Source organism: Nomascus leucogenys, chromosome 22a (assembly GCF_006542625.1).
Source record: "Nomascus leucogenys isolate Asia chromosome 22a, Asia_NLE_v1, whole genome shotgun sequence".
In the NCBI taxonomy this organism is placed as follows: domain Eukaryota; kingdom Metazoa; phylum Chordata; class Mammalia; order Primates; family Hylobatidae; genus Nomascus; species Nomascus leucogenys.
The window spans coordinates 137,931,207-137,950,003 of NC_044402.1; the positions used below are offsets into that span (position 1 = coordinate 137,931,207).

At 49.6% G+C, this 18,797-nt stretch overlaps 1 protein-coding gene across 6 annotated transcripts in view; it reads left to right on the forward strand.

Moving 5' to 3' along the window:
- The window catches only part of MLPH (melanophilin), a 67,890-nt gene that overhangs the window by 23,673 nt on the left and 25,420 nt on the right, over positions 1–18,797 (forward strand). For 4 of the 6 annotated variants that reach the window (XR_004027872.1, XM_030803103.1, XM_030803104.1 and 1 more), the window contains exons 3-8: positions 367–588; positions 782–894; positions 8,155–8,258; positions 9,503–9,622; positions 14,329–14,533; positions 16,120–16,259. Coding sequence is in view for 5 of the 6 variants with exons in the window: in XM_030803103.1 (XP_030658963.1) it covers positions 367–588; positions 782–894; positions 8,155–8,258; positions 9,503–9,622; positions 14,329–14,533; positions 16,120–16,259 (904 nt within the window). In the remaining variant the exon portion in view is untranslated. The remainder of the gene's footprint in view (positions 1–366; positions 589–781; positions 895–8,154; positions 8,259–9,502; positions 9,623–14,328; positions 14,534–16,119; positions 16,260–18,797) is intronic. The other 2 variants (XM_004092057.3, XM_030803106.1) reach the window with 2 other exon arrangements.

Genomic DNA, 18,797 nt, shown 5'->3' on the forward strand with positions numbered 1-18,797 from the left:
GAACACCATCTGGCTTTGCCCTCAGGACTCTGTGACCACCCTGGGGAGGGTGCAGTGACCTGCCAACCAAAATTGGTAAAATTGTAAACAGCCACAGAAATCTTAAATGCAATGTCATTTCTATGAAATTAACATGTTTCCATTCCATTCTAGCCACCAAAATTGCCTGTTTGAGCTCAGCCCTCAACTCAAAGATGCCTGTGTGCCTTTGCCCAACTTTGGGTCACTGTTTCCTGCACAGGAGACAGTTACTGTGTGTGTGTATGTGTCTGTGTCTGTGTGTGTGTGTATGTACATGTACACACTTAAAGCCTGTTGCAAAAACAAGATGCCCAATATATTTCTTGTTTCTGATATTTTTCCAAGGGGGTTGAAGGGCAAGATTAAGAAGGAAAGCTCCAAGAGGGAGCTGCTTTCAGACACTGCCCATCTGAACGAGACCCACTGTACCCACTGCCTGCAGCCCTACCGGATGCTTGTGAATAGCAAAAGGCAGTGCCTGGAATGTGGCCTCTTCACCTGCAAAAGCTGTGGCCACGTCCACCCGGAGGAGCAGGGATGGCTCTGTGACCCCTGCCATCTGGCCAGGTGAGCCCAGGCCTTGAGGTAAAATGACCTTGATAGTTTCTGGATCTGGCACGTCCCTTCCGTGGGGCTAGCTGAAGAAGGGTGGACGCACACACGCACACACTCGTGTGTGTGTGTGTGCATGTGTGTGTGATTTATGCAGGCCTGTGTATAGCACTCACACAGTGTCATGGGCCTGTGCTTGTCTCTGCAGAGTCGTGAAGATCGGCTCACTGGAGTGGTACTATGAGCACGTGAAAGCCCGCTTCAAGAGGTTCGGAAGTGCCAAGGTCATCCGGTCCCTCCATGGGCGGCTGCAGGGTGGAGGTAAGGAGTGGAGAGTAAGAAGGGCTTTTTGTTCCCAGGCATTTTAGGAATATTAAAGCAGTTTCCTTTGGAGTGTGCATGTGTGTGTGTATGTGTGTGTGCATGTGTGTGTGTATGTGTGTGTGCATGTGTGTGTGCACATGTGTGTGCGTGCACATGCCTCTCTGTCAATTTCTGCTTCTGGCTTTTTTTTTTTTTTTTTTATTTTTTGTAGAGACAGGCATCTCACCGTGTTGCCCAGGCTGGCCTCGAACTCCTGGGCTCAAGCAATCCACCCACCTCAGCCTCCCGAAGTGCTGGGGTTATAGGCATGAGCCACTGTGCCCTGTGAAATTGGCTCCTTTTTATGTGAGGTGCAAACCTCTGCATCCCACTGGCCTGGACTGAGCACCTCAGAAGTCCTGGGTGCTGTTGAAGTTGCCAATATTTGAAATTATATTGTTTTCAAATCTTCAAAGCAAGCTGAGAACTCAAAGCCAAGTTTCTGAAATCCAGCTGCTGACTGAATCACCAGGGTGCTTGTTAATACTGCGTGTTTTCCAAGCCCTTCTTCCCTGGGACATCTGGTTTGGGGCCTAGGCTCTCTCTTTTCAACAAACATTTCACATGAATCTGGTGATTATCAAGATTTGGAGAAATCTGTTGTAATTCAGTTGTTTTCATCTTTTGAATCTAAGTATTTATTTCCTGATGAATTTGAAATCCAGGCAGTAGTCTTAAACTAAACAGTGTGTTTGCCTGTAAGATCCCCCATAAGGCATTTGGAAGAGATCTTTTCACGGGGAGGGCGGGAGGATGCTGGGGGGTCTTTTGTGTTTGAGTTTGAAGGGAGCTAACCCAACAGTGTTTTTGAGAAAGCTCACCTTGTCCCTGTTACCTGGAGTCCAAGGCTTCTGCCACTAAGCCTGGCCAAGCATTCGGGTGGGACAGCCCCCACCAAGCCAGGTGTCTGGTGTCTCAGTGTCCTGGATGACTCCATCTGCAAGACCAAGGTGAGTTTCTCCAGGGCCACGAAGCAGCTGCCTGCCTCCGGCAGCTGGGCACATCCAGGGCAGAGGCCGTGCTTCTGGATTGGGGCATCTCCCCCAGGCCTTCCTTCTGGAGAGACACCTTATTCGTGCCTGTCCCTTAAAGCCTCAAGTTTGACTGGAGAAGCAGAAGTTGGCATAGACACCTTTGAGCATTCAAGCCCTCGCTGGGCCTGCTGCAGGCATTTCAAGGCATCTTAGCACATAGTTTAATTTAGGACAGAGGCCGCGGAGAGGCACCGCTGGAGCAGCGCACCGCTCACCACAGGGCGGCTGCACTTCCTGGGTGGCGGGGGTGGGGTGGAGTCAGGTATGATCAATCATCCAAACCAGGGCATGTTTAAGCGTAAAAGGAGGCTCTACTGATAACATGCTGCAACAACAGATGTGACTAGGACTGGCCGGTGACATGGGGAGAGCCTATCACCCTATTCTTGGGGGCTGCTTCTTCACAGTGATCATGAAGCCTAGCAGCAAATCCCACCTCCCCACATGCACACGGCCAGCCTGGAGCCCACAGAAGGGTCCTCCTGCAGCCGATGGAGCTTGGTCCAGCCTCCGGTCCACCCCTACCAGGCTTAGGGATGGAAACGACACGTAACACCGGAAAAAGCCATGCTATCAAGCATCTGAGAATCTCAACCCCAGAGGCAGTCTTTAGGGACTGGGGTGGGCTCGGGAAGCTGTATTATTTCAAAGGATGCAGTGTTTCCACAGCTCAGCCCAGAGCTGCTGGAGTTCACACGGCCCGCCAGAACCTGCCGACTTCAAAATCATCACCACCAAGGGCCAGGAGGTGGCGCTGTGGGGCAACAGAAAACAGAAAACAGCTGCTCGTTGAACTTGGATTCCCAGCAGCTCCCCCCAGCACCCACAGGGGCTGCATTCCTCCCTGCTGGACACCTGTAACTACAACATTAAAACAGGGTGCAAGCAAGGAACACAAAAACTGGGAAAGCTGTGCCTTTAAAAAAAGGAGAGTAAAAAAGCTTAAGCTTAATGTTTTGAAACCTGACCCAGCCAGGGCCTAATGCAGACCTTGTCTAGCTATCTAGCTAGTAAGTGGGCCGCTGAGGGTCTTCATTGAGTGAACCTTCAGAGTGCTGCTGTATCACCAAGGCCTTCCATAGAGAACCCGGCAGGCTCTGCAGGAAGCAGCCTTGAGGGCGGATGGCCAGGAAAGGAAGGGAAAACCCCTGAACTGGTCGCTGGGCACATGGTCCCCCCACCCCCATGCCTTCCCTCCCAGTGCCTTTCCCCCTTTGCCTCGGCGTTAGCTTTGCCTGACAGTGCAGACCTCGCCTGACGTCAACACTAGGTTCTTTATGCTCATGTGGTCTTATTTTTGTTTTCTCCTATCAAGAGTGGTCAGAAAATCTCTGTTCCGTGTCAGGAACACAGAAAATCTTTTGGAATTTTTTTTTTTTTTTAGCATGACTTGATCAGATAAGTAGGATAATGGTACCCAAACCCTTGGCCCAAGTGCAGAGTGACAAAAGGGACCAACACTAAAAGGATCCCTGAGATCCCGGGGTACTTCCTCTTCATGTTCATCGTGGGGGCCGGGGACATCACCCTGCCAGGTGGGTCCCCAGGCCCCAGAAAGCCCATTTCCACATCCCTGGGTGCAGGGGGAGTTCACGTCTTGGGGTCTCTGCCTGCTGGTTTGGGATGCGTCTCCTCAAGGCACTCACTGTCCAGAGAAAACAAAAATAAAACCAGGTCTGCTCTCTGGCTCTGTCATCTGGGCACATTTGGAGCCAAAAGCCTTGACCTTCTGAAAGTTCACTGAAAAATCATCGCGTAAAAGGCAGATTCACTGGACAAAAGATATATGTGTTTAGCATATATACATGGGAGCCTTCAGAATGCAGACCCACAGATGCAGGGAAATTGTCCATTTTTATGCTTAGGTTCAAGAAAGGGTGGACAGCGTGTAGAAAGAGGATTATATAACAAGGCCGGACCTGCTGCTGATAGGCTGAGCAGGGAACCTAGCAAGGTCTGTCTGCCTGGATTCTTCTTGGCCTTTCTTCCTCCGAGAATGGGGTGGGACGCTCTCTGGAATGGGGGTCTTATGACCTAAAGTCAAGCAAGGAAGGTCAGATAATTTCTTTTTTTATTTTTAATGTTTTTTTAGAGATGGGGTTTCACTATGTTGCCCAGGCTGGTTTTGAACTCCTGGGCTCAAGCAGTCCTCCCGCTTCGACCTCCCAAAGTGCTGGGATTGCAAGCATAAGCCATGCATGCCCAGCCAGATAATTTCTTTATGGCTAGTTTTTACACAGAAAAGTAGAGAGAAAGAGTGATATTTGTATGTTTGATGGCTGGCTTTGGGAGAAAGGGATACTGGTTTCTATGTCCTGCTTTGGGGAAGAAGGATTCTAGTTTCTGTGGCTGGCCTTGGGGAAGAATGGGCCTGAGAGACAAGAGGACAGGAGAAGATCAGAGAGAAACTTTGCTTCTCAGGCTGCTGCTGAGGCCCTCATTTGGGGGTATTGTTTTCTGAGCCCCTACAGCATTGCCAGCCAGGCAGGCATCCACTGAGTGTATAAAAATAGACCTGTCAGAGCTCAGACATGGGCACCTGCAGGCCCTTTAAAACCCTTGACAGCTTTTATCTTTAAGAGAAAGATTTAAGTAAAAAATGTACCAGGCTGCCTCCCCCATCTTTCCTTCCGCTGGGGAAACTGAGGCCCTCTGAGCCCAGGCAGGCGGCCGGTCCCCTGGACTCACCCCAGCATCTTCCCAGACATTCCTAAATAGGCAGCAAAGCGGTGAATGGCAGTGGCAGCTTCAGGCAGGACAGGCAGGGACAGCGTGTGCTTGTCACCTGATCTCAGCTGTTTGTTATAAAGTCCTTCGCTCAGATTTCCAGTGTTGCCAATTGGTTGACTGTTTCTATCTCTGTATTATAAATGGAAAACTGGACAATGAGACTTAATTTTCCAACCCGTGTAAAAGATCACTGCTGGCTCAGGACAGACCCTGAGAACCCAGAGCCGCCCAACGCCCAGTCGATGGCAGAACTGTAAGCTGGTGCGGACATCACGAAGGAGGGCGTACGGCACTCGGGGGTGGATGAAGGGAGGTGCACAGTGAGGTCTCCATCTCGCAGGAGGCTTCGGAAGATGTGTCGGTGATTGATTCAATACATCCACCGAATGCTCGCCAGGTGCCGGGTCCTGGGCTGTCTTGAGGGTAGGGCTGTGGAAGAGCCAGGCCCTGCTGTCCCCACTTGGGGACAGTCAGCACAGCCAGTCCAGTGAATAGGGACACTTGTGCCTCTGGGACTGAAAACCACAAGGGAGGAGCTTCCTGCAAAGGGGCCCCAGGCCCGAGAGATGAAGATAGGAGCTGCGGGGATCACAGGTGGGCCAGTCAGGGAAATGTCTAGAACAGAAACCACAGGGTCATTTCACAGAAGGAACTGGTTCAAATGCTGTCAACCGAGAATGGGAAAAGGAGATACTGAGGTATCAGAGGTCATAACTGCGGGAGTGCCTGCATCCCCCACAACCACCAGGGGTGCAAGCAAAGGACAGAGGCTGGGATTAATAGAAACAGGCAGCTCCAAGGAGGCCACCCAGGGGTGGGACCCAGCCCTCCAAGGCAGGGGTGCCGCCCGCTGGTGCCCATGTCTCAGGGACTGTGATGAAGCTGGACCAGCTGTCAGGGTCAAGGGCGTGGTGCTGGAAGCCACAGGAAGGGGAACATTCCTTCTCCTTCCTTTTCCCACTCCCACTCACTGCGGGCTGAGCCCTCACAGAGCAGCAGGCAAGGCAGAGCTGCGGTGTGCAGGGCCAGCTCCCACGTCGCAGAGCAGAAAGTGAAGGTGGCTCTGAGGCCACCCCGGGCCCTGCACCCGCAGTCCTACTCCCCTTTGCAGTTGACACTGCACACTCCAATGCACCAATGCCTGCTTGTTCACACCTGTGACCCCTGAGGCACAGAGAGCAAGGGGCAGGCCCCAGGGCAAGGGTGTCCAGGGGCAGCAAGGTCTGGCTGGGCCCAGAGGATCTGACCTCCACAGTGCCAGCTGTGCCCTCAGCAGCCCCTGGAGTAGAAATGTGGATAGTCCACGGGGCCTGCTAGCTCTAAACCCTGGAGTCCCTTTCCTAAATCACTTGCCACAGCCACAGCACAGGCCAAGCCAAGGTGAGTAGGAGAAAGAGACGGTGGGGCTGTGCTAGGGAGGCCAGGCCCAGGAGCTCAGTGTGAGGAAGGAGCCCTGGGAGGGGGGCAGAAAAACAGAGGGGGCATGAGGGCTGAGCCTCACCTCCCTTCCTGCAGTGATGGGGTCAGGCCTGCTGACCAGCAAATGCTATGAGCCTGCAGGTGAAGCCATGTGTTTGGGAGAACATGACTTAGCTCTAGGCCTCATTCACACTCCACAGCTCCAGGGTCTTCCTACTGCCCCATAAGCACAATCCTGCAGACATGGTCAGACCTGTTGGTAACACTGATTGGTAACATTGGCAACTGATTGGTAACATTGATGCAGAGTACTGGTTTTTATTCAGACCAGCTGTATGTGATGTTTGGATAGGTATATGAAAGGCCAGCAGAGAGCCTTCCCTGAATGTTTCTCAGTGAGTAGATGGATTGTGGGAGAGGGAGAGATAAATGGATGGATGGTAGGATGAATGGATGGATGGATGGATGGATGGATGGATGGATGGATGGATGGATGGATAGGTGGATGGATAGGTGGATGGATAGGTGGATGGATAGGTGGATGGATGGACAGCTAAGGTGGTAGGTGAGTGGATGGATGAATGGATGGATGGGTAAGTGGATGGGTGGATAGATGGATAGATATCTGAGTGGATGGATAAATAGATGTCTGAGTGGATGAATGCATTGGTGGGTGGATGGGTAGGCAGCTGGGTAGATGGGTAGACGGATGAAGGAGAAAGGGATGAGTGGTGGGTGGATGGATAGATGAATGGATTGATAGGTAGGAGGAGGGGTGGATGGGTAGGTGAATGAGTGGATAGATGGGTGGATGCATGCATGGATGGATGGATGGATAAGTAAGTGGATGGGTGGATAGATAAGTGGGTGGATAGGTAGATGGATGGGCAGATAAGGTGGTAGGTGGGTCAATGGATGGATGGGTGGGTGAGTGGATAGGTAGATGGATGGATGGATGGATAAGTGGATGGGTGGATAGATGGATAGATGTCTGAGTGGATGGTTAAATAGATGTCTGAGTGGATTAATGCATTGGTGGGTGGACGGGTAGGCAGCTGAGTGGATAGGTAGATGGATGACGGAGGGAGGGATGAGTGGTGGGTGGATGGATAGATGAATGGATGGATAGGCAGGTGGAGGGGTAGATGGGTAGGTGAATGAGTGGGTAGATGGGTGAATGAGTGGATGGATGGATGGATAAGTAAGTGGATGGTGGATGGATGGATAGATGATGGATGGATACATACATGTCTGGGTGGATGGGCGCATTTGTGTGTGGATGAGTGGGCAGCTGAATGGATGGGTAGATGAATGAAGGAGAGAGGGATGGGTGGTAGGTGGATCGATGGATGAATAAATGGATAGGTAGGTGGATGGGCAGATAGGTGGGTGGATAAGTGGGTAGGTGGGTAGGTGGATGAGTAGGTAGATGGATAGATGGGCCACTGATTGATTGAGTGGATGGATGGATAAATCGATTGACGGGTGGGTGCGTGGATGAAGGAGGGAGGGGTGGCTGGGTGGGTGAGTGGATGAGCCACTGATTGATTGGGTAGATGGATGTATAGATGGATTGATGATGAGTGGGTGGATGAAGGAGGGATGGAGGGAGGAGGATGGATGGATGGATGGATGGATGGAGGATGGATGGGTGGATAGGTGAATACAGGATGGATGGGCCACTGATTGAGTGGGTGGATGGGTGGATAAATAGATGGGTGGAGGATAGATAGGTGGGTGTGTAGGTACGTGGATGGATTGATGCATGGATGGATGGGCTGCCTATTGAGTGAGTGGATGAGTGGATAAATGGGTGGGCAGGTAGGTGAATAGATGAATAGATTGATAAATAGACAGGGGTATGGGTGGATTGGTAGATGGGTAGATGGAGGGATACACTGCTGTGTGGATAGGTGGGTGAATGGATGGAGGAGGTAGATGGATGGATTAGTGGATGGATGGGTGGATGCGCTGACAAATGGCTTGCTCCCAGACTGTTTGTCCTTGGGTGGAGTCATGCAGGTATCTATTGCAGCTGGGCCTGAACCAATCTCTGAAGAGAGAAGTAGAGACAGCGACCAGACAGATGAGGATGGAGAACGGGACTCAGAGGCCCAGGCCCAGGCCTTTGGCAGCAAAGTAAGTCATCTCCAGTCACCCCCTCCTCAGCCACCTCGATTCCAGCCCGCAGCTGGAACATCAGGTTCTGATTTCCTAAAAACCTTGATGGCCCCTCCACAACTCCACTAGTTCCTGCTGCATGAGCACCAAGAATCTGCTGCCCTTTCCCAGGCCTCACTAGTCTCAGATCATTGGGCACCAGGCAGGAGCAGTGCTTCCACCATCAGAAACCTCAAAAGCAATCTGTGGGATGGGCAAAGCCTGCTGCGTGCGTGGCCAGAGTCTGGGGGCACACAGGTGCAGTGAGTGCAGGTGGCTGCTGTAGGACAGGCAGGGGTCCTGGAGGGCTCCCAAGGGTCCTGAGAGCAGCTGCCTTTGCAACTTTCAGAAAAGTAGACCCTCAGGCTCTCCTCTGAGACCTTTTCTCCTCCTGGGTTTTGTTTGTTTTGTTTTGTTTTGTTTTGCCAACCATGAGCCTTGTGTTTCTGTTTTCACGTATTGTTCAACTTATTTTGGGTGGGCGAGACAAACAAGGTAACCCCTGGGTTTTGGGGTGGGATGCAAGAAAGGGAAGCAGCTGAAAGAAGGGGCTGGGTAGGTGAGCAGGGGTTCAGACTTAGATGCTTGGAGAGAAATGGGCCAGTGACATTCAACATGAACCAGGTCTTTGCGGCTGCTGTGAGGGGAACATCATCACCTTTCGTCTGAGAACATTTGATTCATGCTATTTATGAAGTTCTCAGAATGCTCTCAGTGCCTGGAATATTCCCTACATGATAGAGCAGTTTAAAGGATCAAAAGAATTATAAGGAAATAGGGGTTTTGAACTAAATTCAGGCTCTTACATCTAAAGAACAAGGAACTATCAGGAGCTTGCCCACCTCTGCCTCACTCAGCCATTGCACCCCCCTTATCCGAGGCCCCAGGGACCCTCCCCTTTCCCAGCCCTGGAACAGCTTGTCTGCCCCCTAGGTGGGGCCCCTGGGGCAAGGGCATGGCTTCAGCTCAGTGTTCCTTCTGCTCACCCAAGTTTCTGGAGATGCAGATCCTGTGTCCTGGGTGGGATGGGCACCATGAGCACCAACCAGTCCCCCAATCAGCTCAGTCAGGTTCGTTCCTAGTGGAGGAGGTGGATGTGCTGGGAGAGGAGCCTGCCCCGCCACCCTGGGGGCTGAGTGTGGGGTTGGGGAGGTGCAGGGTGTTTGGTCCTCTCCCTCAAGCTAGCCCTGACTTGAGTCTCGCCCTGTCTTGTGCCTGCTAAGAAAAAGCGCCTCCTCTCCGTCCACGACTTCGACTTCGAGGGAGACTCAGATGACTCCACTCAGCCTCAAGGTCACTCCCTGCACCTGTCCTCATTCCGTGAGGCCAGGGACAGCCCACAGGTCAGTGGATCCCCATGTCTTTCCTCCGCCCCTCCCAGAAACCTAGGTGGCAGGTGCTCAGGCCCCAGGTGAGGGACAGCACTCTGGAAGTAGTGTCTGATGGCCGCACAGTCCCACCCGGCTCCCAAGGCATGACAGGGAAGGGGACCGTTGTGGGAAGACAGGATCCAGAGACCTCACACTCCCCCAGGATTAGCATGTCTGGAAATACTGAGCAGGCAGCTTGAAGAAGCAGGGGGCGATGCAGGGCCCTGAGGCTGGACGGATGAGTTGGGGCCCCGGGATCAGTGCTTGGCACAGAAATAAGGCAGAACCCCTGAGACTCAGGAGGGCAGGACAGAGAAGGGCATCTGAGGTGGAGTCAGGCAGAGCCTGCTGTGATGCCTGCATCTCTGTCTTACTGGGAGGGGAACATACACTTTATTGCCCAAACTAGGACAGTCCTGTGATACTGGCAGCTATTAATAATCACACCTAAACACAGGGCATGCGCAGGGGCCGTCCAGGGGAACAGGACATGTGGCCACCTTACTCATTAGCTGTGTGGCCTTTGTCCCTGGAACCTCTTCGAGGTGCTGATTAGTGGTAGTTGCTGGTTGATTATTATTTGTTAGTATTTATTTTGCAATTGAAATTACTCAAGATAATAGATTAGATAATTAGGAGTAGGATTAGAAGGGATGGGATAAAAAAAGAGAGAAAGTAGAGTTTCATTAGGCCTTTCTGAGTACATACGGTAATGGAGGCTGAAATTTAGGTTTATGTAAAGGTCTTTGGTATAGACTTTTCTAGTTAAATTAGGTCTGGAAGTGAAGCCAGATTTTGGCTTGTGAATAATCTTGAGTTGGGGGTTGTATGGTGAATTGTGGCTGAATAAAATCCTAGTATGATGGAGAAGTTAAATATCTGTAATGGGTATTTTAGTTTAAGGTGATTAGTTATGAGATTAAGCTCCATTGCTAGCAAGAAGCCTAAGGTGTTTACACCTAGGGCTGTGAGCTTCAGGCGGAGTGGTATGGTTGCTTGGGGGAATGAAGCAGGAATGATACTGTTGGTGATGAGGAATCTGGCAAATATGCTGCCGATCGTTAGACGCTTAATTGAGTTAATTAGGAAGGGGTTATTTTTGTTAATAGTAACCAGAGTTGTGGATCGAGGTTGTCCTATTAGAGCAGAGAAAATAATATGGGTACTATAGACAGCTGTTAAGGAGGTGGCACTAAGAGTAATAGAAAGGGCTCAGGCGTTGGTGTATGACGGGCTTGCAGTATCGATGATGAGGTCTTTGGGGTAAAAGCCTATGAGGGAAAGGCACGCCTGTAAGTGCGAGGCTGCCGATAACAAAGAGGAGGAGGTGAGGGGTAGAGTCTTGAATAGCCCTCCTATTTTTCAGGTGTCTTGTTCATCCATCCATCGTTGATGTTATGGATGGACCCTGAACCTATAAATAATATAGCTTTAAAAAAGTCGTGGGTGCAGATGTGAAGGAATGCTAGGTGTGGCTGATTAATGCCAATCATGACTATTATAAGGCCCAGCTGACTTGAGTTAGAGACTGCTACGATTTTTCTGATCTCATTTTGTGTTAGAGCATAGGTTGCTGTGAATAGGGTAGTAACAGCCACCAGACATAATGTAAAGGTTTGGATTGATAGATTATTTTCTATTGAAGGGTAGAAGCAGATGAGCAGGAAAACTCCAGCTACAACTGTAGTGCTGGAGTGGAGCAGGGCTGAGACTGGGGTTAGGCCTTCAAACACCTGCTACAACTATAGTGCTGGAGCGGAGTAGGGCTGAGACTGGGGTTGGGCCTTCTACGAATGGGAGTCAGGGATGGAGGCCAAATTGAGCTGACTTTCCTGCTGCTGCTAAGAGAAAGCTAATTAACGGAAGGGGTTGGAGGTGGGTTCTAGAATAAATATGTGTTGACATTCTCAGTGTTGAGGACAGGAGGAACCATGCTATCGCTAAAATAAAGCCAATATCACTGATGCGGTTGTACTGGACTGCTTGAGGGCTGCTGTATTAGCATCTGCTCGGCGGTACAATCAGCCGATTAGTAAGAGAGACATGATTCCTACACCTTCTCATCCAATAAAGAGCTGAAAGAGGCAGTAACCAGAATTAATATTGTGATGAGGAAAGTAAGTATTTGAAAAATTGATTAATGTTAGGGTCTGAGTTTATATATCATATTGAGAATTCTACAATAGATCGGATAACGAATAGTGCTGCTGGGATAAATATTGTGGAGAGGTGGTCTAGTTGGAAGCTTAGTGAGGGTTTGAGAGTCTGGACTGTCAGTGTGAGATGATGGCTTCTTGGTCTGTGTATATAAACATTGTTGTAGGGATGACCCTAATGATGAAGGCACATGCGATAGACGTTTTTACGTAATTTGGGTATGAAGCTTTTTTGCAGGGGTTGGCTAAGGTAACAGTAATTGGTAGGGTTAAGGGGATTAGGGCTGTTATAGCAGCGGAATAATTCATGTTTGTTATTTTTATTTGGAGTTGCACCAATGTTTTTGGTTCCTAAGACCAACGTATAACTCTAATCCTTTAAAAGCTGAGAAAGCCATGTTGTTAGACGTAGGGTCATGAGTTAGCAGTTCTTGCATACTTTCTTGGTAGATAAGAAGTTGCAGGCTTCTATTGTTAGATCCACAATCTAATGTTTTGGTTAAACTATAGCTACAGCATGCAAACCCCATAATAATTTTAGGGTTTAAGGATAATAGAAAGATGGGTGCAGGATGTATAAGTATCAATGTATTTTCTCGTGTAAAGACAGTTTATACGGTTAATATACAAGTGTCCCTCGTTGTGTCATGATTAGCATATATAGGGAGTAAAGGGCTGTAATTAGTATATTAAGTCCTATAAGCATAATAGTGATATTTGATCAGGAGAACGAGGCCATAGTCACAAAGAGTTATCCTACTAGATTACTGATAGCAGGTAAAGGAAGATTAGTAAGATTTGCTAGAAGTCATCAAGAGGCTATTACTGGGAGCAGTGTTTGAAGGCCTTGGGTAAGTAATAGGGTTCGGCCTAGGATTAAAATAGTAACTAGTATAAGGGCTGTGCTAATTATTAGTGTCAGGTGGGTTGCTTGAATAGTTCATGGCAGGGGTAGCAGTAGAGTGGTCTCTAAGTCAAACGGGAGGAATGTGATGGATACTAGGAAGAATTTTATGGAAAAGGGGAGGCAGGCAGAGGCTATTGGGTCAAATCCTCATTCATAGGGGCTGGATTTTTCTATATAAATATTAAGTTGTGGGAGCTGAAATGCGGTTATTAGTAGTAATAGGGCTAGTAAGGTGTCGGCTACTAGGGCTAGTGTCAAGGTGATTATTTCCGCTCTACAGGATCATTTCAAGGATGCTGTATTAGGGTTTTCTTAGAGGACAGAACTAATAGAATATATATATAAAGGGGAGTTTATTAAGTATTAACTTACATGATCACGAGGTCCCACAATAGGCTGTCTTCAAGCTGAGGAGCAAGGAGAGCCAGTCGGAGTTCTAAAACTGAAGAACCTGGAGTCGGATGTTCCAGGGCAGGAAACATCCAGCACAGAAGAAAGATGTAGGCTGGGAGGCTAGGCCTGTCTTGTTGCTTCACGTTTTTCTGTCTGCTTTATATTCACTGGCAGCTGATTAGATGGTGCTCACTTGATTAAGGCTGGGTGTGCCTTCCCCAGCCCACTGACTCAAATGTTAATCTCCTTTGGCAACACCCTCACAGACACAGCCAGGATCAATATTGCATCCCTCAATCCAATCAAGTTGACACTCATTACTAATAATCATAGATGCTGTACCTGGAAGGCATGAGACTCACAGGCAGGCAGTGAAGGTAACTATGGGCACAGAGCCAGGCCCAGGCCCAAGGCCGGCTTCATAGTGAACTCCTGAACTCCATTCCCAGCATCCCCTGGGCACAGGCAGTGCTGAGCCAGAGCTGGGGTGGGGCTGGGTCCACCCAGGCCAGTCTGAAGACCCCTCCAGGAGGAGGGGGAAGCAGGGTGGGTCCTGGAAGCCAGCAGCCAATTGGTTTCTGGGCCACAGGTCCTGCTCCTACTGGAGGCTGACTTGAGTGTGCATTTCCTCTGGCCTCCACCCCCAACTCACAGTCAAACTGGAAGGGCGCTGTGGCATATTGCTTCTTGAAGCCCTCAGCATCTCCTTTCCTTGGGGACAATGACATAACACAGAGAGCCCTCTGCTGGAGGGATGTCTGGATTACAGCCAAGGAGCTGCCAGGAAGCCCCAACCCACTGTTCTGATGTTCAAAGATTGAGGTGTACATAGTTAGTAACAGTGCACCCTTCTCCCAAAAATAACTTCCCTGCCCACGTCCTCAGGGCTTTGGTCTCTGGGTGAGTCTGAGCCCCTGAGGCTGTGTCAGGAGAGTTTTGGTCCCCTTGTGTCATGCCTGGCCCAGGGTGTCGTTGGGAGCCCCAACATTGCACAGACACATGCAACAGGCAGTCAGTAGGCAACAAATAGGCAATATATGCTTTAGGTACAGTCTTTCAAATTAAAGAGAACCGGGTAGCAGGGGCCAGTGCAGATGGGTGTCTGGTGCTAGGTCAGTCAAGTGCCTGGAAAGCCTCAGGGCTCAGATTGAAAGACCCACATTCCAGGCAGCGGCCTCTCCTAGTAAACCCTGCAGAGGAGGCTGACAGCCCCATGTGCTTAGTCCCTCACAGATGAGTCCTGCTCGGAGAAGGCAGCCCCCCACAGGGCTGAGGGCCTGGAGGAGGCTGACACTGGGGCCTCTGGGTACCACTCCCATCCGGAAGAGCAGCGGACCAGCATCTCGCCTTCCGGACACCGCGCCCTGGCTGAGCTCTGCCCGCCTGGAGGCTCCCACGGGATGGCCCTGGGGACCACTGCTGCACTCGGTAGGTGCCCTTGGCCAGGGTCTTCCTGATGGGCTCGGCATGGGGCAATGGGACACTGAGGAACAACCCCACCACCCTGACCTATGCTGACACACGGGCTGATTTGAAAGGCCCCTTCCTTTGGCGTGATTGTCCAGGATGTGCAGTCCCAGCAAACGCCGTGGACACCTGCCCTCCCCGGGACCGGGATATGTGCTTCCCTGTAACTCTTGGAACTTCCAGCACAGGAGGTGGCCAGGCCACAGCTCCCTGCTGCCGGCCTCGGGTGGGGACATGCAGGCCTCCCTGAAATGAGTAGAACCACTGGTCAACCGGCCAACCATCCTGGTCTGGGCAGGATGGGCATCTGGGCATTGCCGCTGCTGGCCCACCGTCGGTTCAAGGCTGTTGATCAGGAGATCTTTAAGCACTGAGAACCTAAATCTGCTCGGCTTAACTGTCATCAGTTTTGCTTTGAAATGAAATCCCCAAAGCTCTGTCTTTTCTGGTACCCCGAGGGTGTATGTACCGTCGGTCCAGGAGTTCAGATGTCCCATCAGAGCAGGAGCAAGTAAGATCACAGCAGCAGCCAGCTTCCCCCAGCCACGGCGAGTGGCTGCGTGCGGGAAAACTGTCTACTCTCCAGCTTCCCTCTTCATTGTACTGAAGGGGCCATAATCTCATGCTGACGGGGATCTTGGAGGCTTTGGGAGGAAGGCAGGGCTCTACTTTCCCCAAAAAACAATGAATAAATGAATCTACTTTGGCCAAGCCACAGGATGCAGACCTGGACAGCAGTTTTATTTCCTCTGTGATCTCAAGTCCCCTGAGCACGTGGCCAGGAGGCAGTCTGGAGGGGAGGCCAGGAGAGACTGCATCGTGCTGGGAGAGCTGCCTCAGAGTCAGGCAGTTCGGAGTTTGGAGCCTCACTCTGCCAGTCTGTTTCACTGGTTCTTACACACATTCTTTTTACACATCAACCTCTCAAACGGGGAGTGTCTTACAGTGAATGCGGGAAGAAAGTCTTAGTGAATGTGGTAAGAAAGGGGTGTGCTTGAGACTCACTGGCAGCACTGTCTCTCAGTAGCGCAACATCCAATCTGCAAAGTCTGAGATTCAATGAGATATGCTGTGCTGTTAGAACAAATTGCTTAACCTCATTGTACAAAAGGGGTTAACCAGGTCTAACTCATCCCATTGTCACAGGGATTAAATGAGATGGCTGAACCTGTTGACTGCATAGCAAATTACCACAAACCTCAAATGTGGCTGGAAACAACATGTGTATGATCTCATCATGGAATCTGGTGTTATTTGCCATCTGAAATTGGGAATCATATTACATTTACTTTGCAAACATGCAAAGTATGTCCACTCTTAACCCCCACCCACAATGCCAGGCAGGGTCCTCTTTTTTCCTGAAGATCTTTGTGTGTGGCTGTGGAATCTGCCCCATTCTTACTGTGACTTTGGAACCTCAGCCCTGTAACATGAACATCCTTATGTCTTCATTTTCTTTGAGTCTCATTTTTCTTCATTGGACTAAACACGTCCATCAGCTTTCAGCTTTTCACTCCAAGTAATTCAAACCCACTCTCGCTCTGAAGGGTCGAATGTCATCAGGAACGAGCAGCTGCCCCTGCAGTACTTGGCTGATGTGGACACCTCTGATGAAGACAGCATCCAGGCTCACGTGATGGCCTCCCATCATTCCAAGCGGAGAGGCCGGGCGTCCTCTGAGAGTCAGGTAACGGTGGCTGGACAGACTGCCATCTTGTCGTTTCTTCGGGTGGAGTCTTTTTACCTCCACACCAAGTCACTTTAGAGAAATTACAGCTTTTAATACTTTCAAACTATGAAATTGCACAAGCCTACTTAATGGAGATATGTCATCACAATATGTTTTGTGGAAGTGAATTCACATAACAGAAAATTAACCGTCTTAGTATGGCCATTCCCTGAAAATTAAAAATAGTTTCCATATGATCTAGCAATTCCACTTCTTGGTATACACCCCAAAAAATTGAAAACAAGGACTGAAAAAGATATTTGCATCCCCGTATCCATAGCAGCGTTATTTGTAATAACCAAAAGGTAGAAGTTACCCAAGCGTCCATCGACAGATGAATGGATAAAAAAATGCAGCATGTACACAACATGGAATATTATTCACCCCTAAAAAGGAAAGAAATGCTGACACATGCTAGACCATGGATGAACCTTAAGAACATGATGCTAAGTGAAATAAACCAGTCACTCTGGACAGATACCGTATGGTTCCACTTAATTTGAGGTTCTTAGTCAAATTCATAGAGACAGAAACTAGAATAGTAGTCACCGGGGGCTGGGGTCAGGGGGATGGGGAATTAGTGTTGAATGGGCACAGAGTCTCTGCTTTGCATGATGAAAGGAGCTCTGGAGATGGACAGTGGTGACAGTTATACAACAATGTGAATATACTTAATACCTTAAAAATGGATAAAAGGGTAAATTTTTATATGTATTTTATAATGGAAAAAAGTAATATTTTATGGAATTTAGGAGAAAATAAATAATCTTTAGTCTTTCAAAAAATTTACTTTTTTTTTTGAGATGGAGTCTCCCTCTGTGGCCCAGGCTGGAGTGTAATGGCACAATCTGGGCTCACTGCAACCTCCGCCTCCCAGCTTCAAGTGATTCTCCCTCCTCAGCCTCCTGAGTAGCTGGGAATACAGGCATGCACCACCATGCCTGGCTAATTTTTGTATTTTTAGTAGAGACGAGGTTTCACCTTGTTGGCCAGACTAGCCTCAAACTCCAGACCTCAGGTGATCCCCCCACCTCGGCCTCCCAAAGTGCTGACATTACAGGCGTGAGCCACCATGACGTACAATTCAGTGACAGTACATTTACACTACCTCTAATTCCAAAACAACTTCACCCCCCAAAAAAATCCCATACCCATGAAGCAGTTACTCCCCAGTCTCCCTTGTCCCCAGCCTCTGACAACCACCAGTCTTCCTTCTGTCTCAATGGATTTGTCTGTTCTGGACATTTCATGTAAATGGACTCATGGAAGGACATCTGGCCTTTTGTCATGAGCTCCTTTCACCGAGCATAATGCTTCTGAGGTCCATCCATGCTGTAGTACATATGGGTGCTTCATTCCTTTTTATGAAAATACATATTTTATACTCGATCAAGTATGATATATTTTACAAGAGGAGGAAATAATCTGTCAGTTATGTGAAACCCTTAGCAGGCTGTATTATTATAATTTTTTTTAGAAAGAGTCTTGCTCTGTTACCCAGGCTGGAGTTTAGTGGAGCAATCTCGGCTTACTGCAACCTCCGCCTCCTGGGTTCAAGTGATTCTCCTGCCTCAGCTTCCTGAGTAGCTGGGTTCACAGGGGCCCGCCACCACGCCCAGCTAATTTTTGTACTTTCAGTAGAGATGGGGGTTTCACCATGCTGACCAGTCTGGTCTCGAACTCTTGACCTCAAGTAATCCTCCTGCCTTGGCCTCCAAAAGTGTTAGGATTACAGGTGTGAGCCACTACCCCCAGCCCCTTAGCAGGCTTTATATAGGCATTAAGAAACTCTGCTCATAATACTTAACACCTGTTAAATTAGTAGAGTCACTCACATTGTAGGCATTAACTTACGAAATAATTCATCACAAGATTTAAGTACCCTGAGTTCCGCTCGCTGCATTTAAATGATGAGTCTGTTGAGTCAGCTGATTTCAATTTGAGCAAGTTCATGTCACCAGGAGAAAGGCAATATTGTTTCTTCTGAGAACATCATGACCACTAGGTTCTTTAAGGCAGTGAAAGACACAGGCTATTAATGTCTCTGATAGAGCCTTGACTCCAGCAATGGAATCACAGGATGGGGGGCTGTTCTGTAACTGATGGCTCTTGAGGCACGAAACCCAGAGAAGGGGAAGTGGGGCTGCTCTGAATGGAGACCGGAACCGCAGTTTCGCCAAGGCTGGTCTCAGGCGCATCTTCTGGAGCCTGGATGAATGTAGGTCCAGCTCCTTGGGTATGGTGATGCCTGGTACAGAGCCCCTCCTCCCTCCTCCCTCCTCCTGGGAGAGCTGGGGAAGGGAATGCCCTGCGGAGCTTCCCTTCGAGCTTGTGGCTCTGGGCTGTCAGGAGGGAGGCTAAGCAAAAGCTGAGCCTTGTCAGGAAAGGCCTGGAAGCAGCAAGGACGTAGGTGGTGCATGGCTGGGGTTCTCAAGGGGCAGGCGAGGTGGGCGGGACACACGGAAGCTGCTCTGCAGGGTCTAGGGCTTTTCCAGC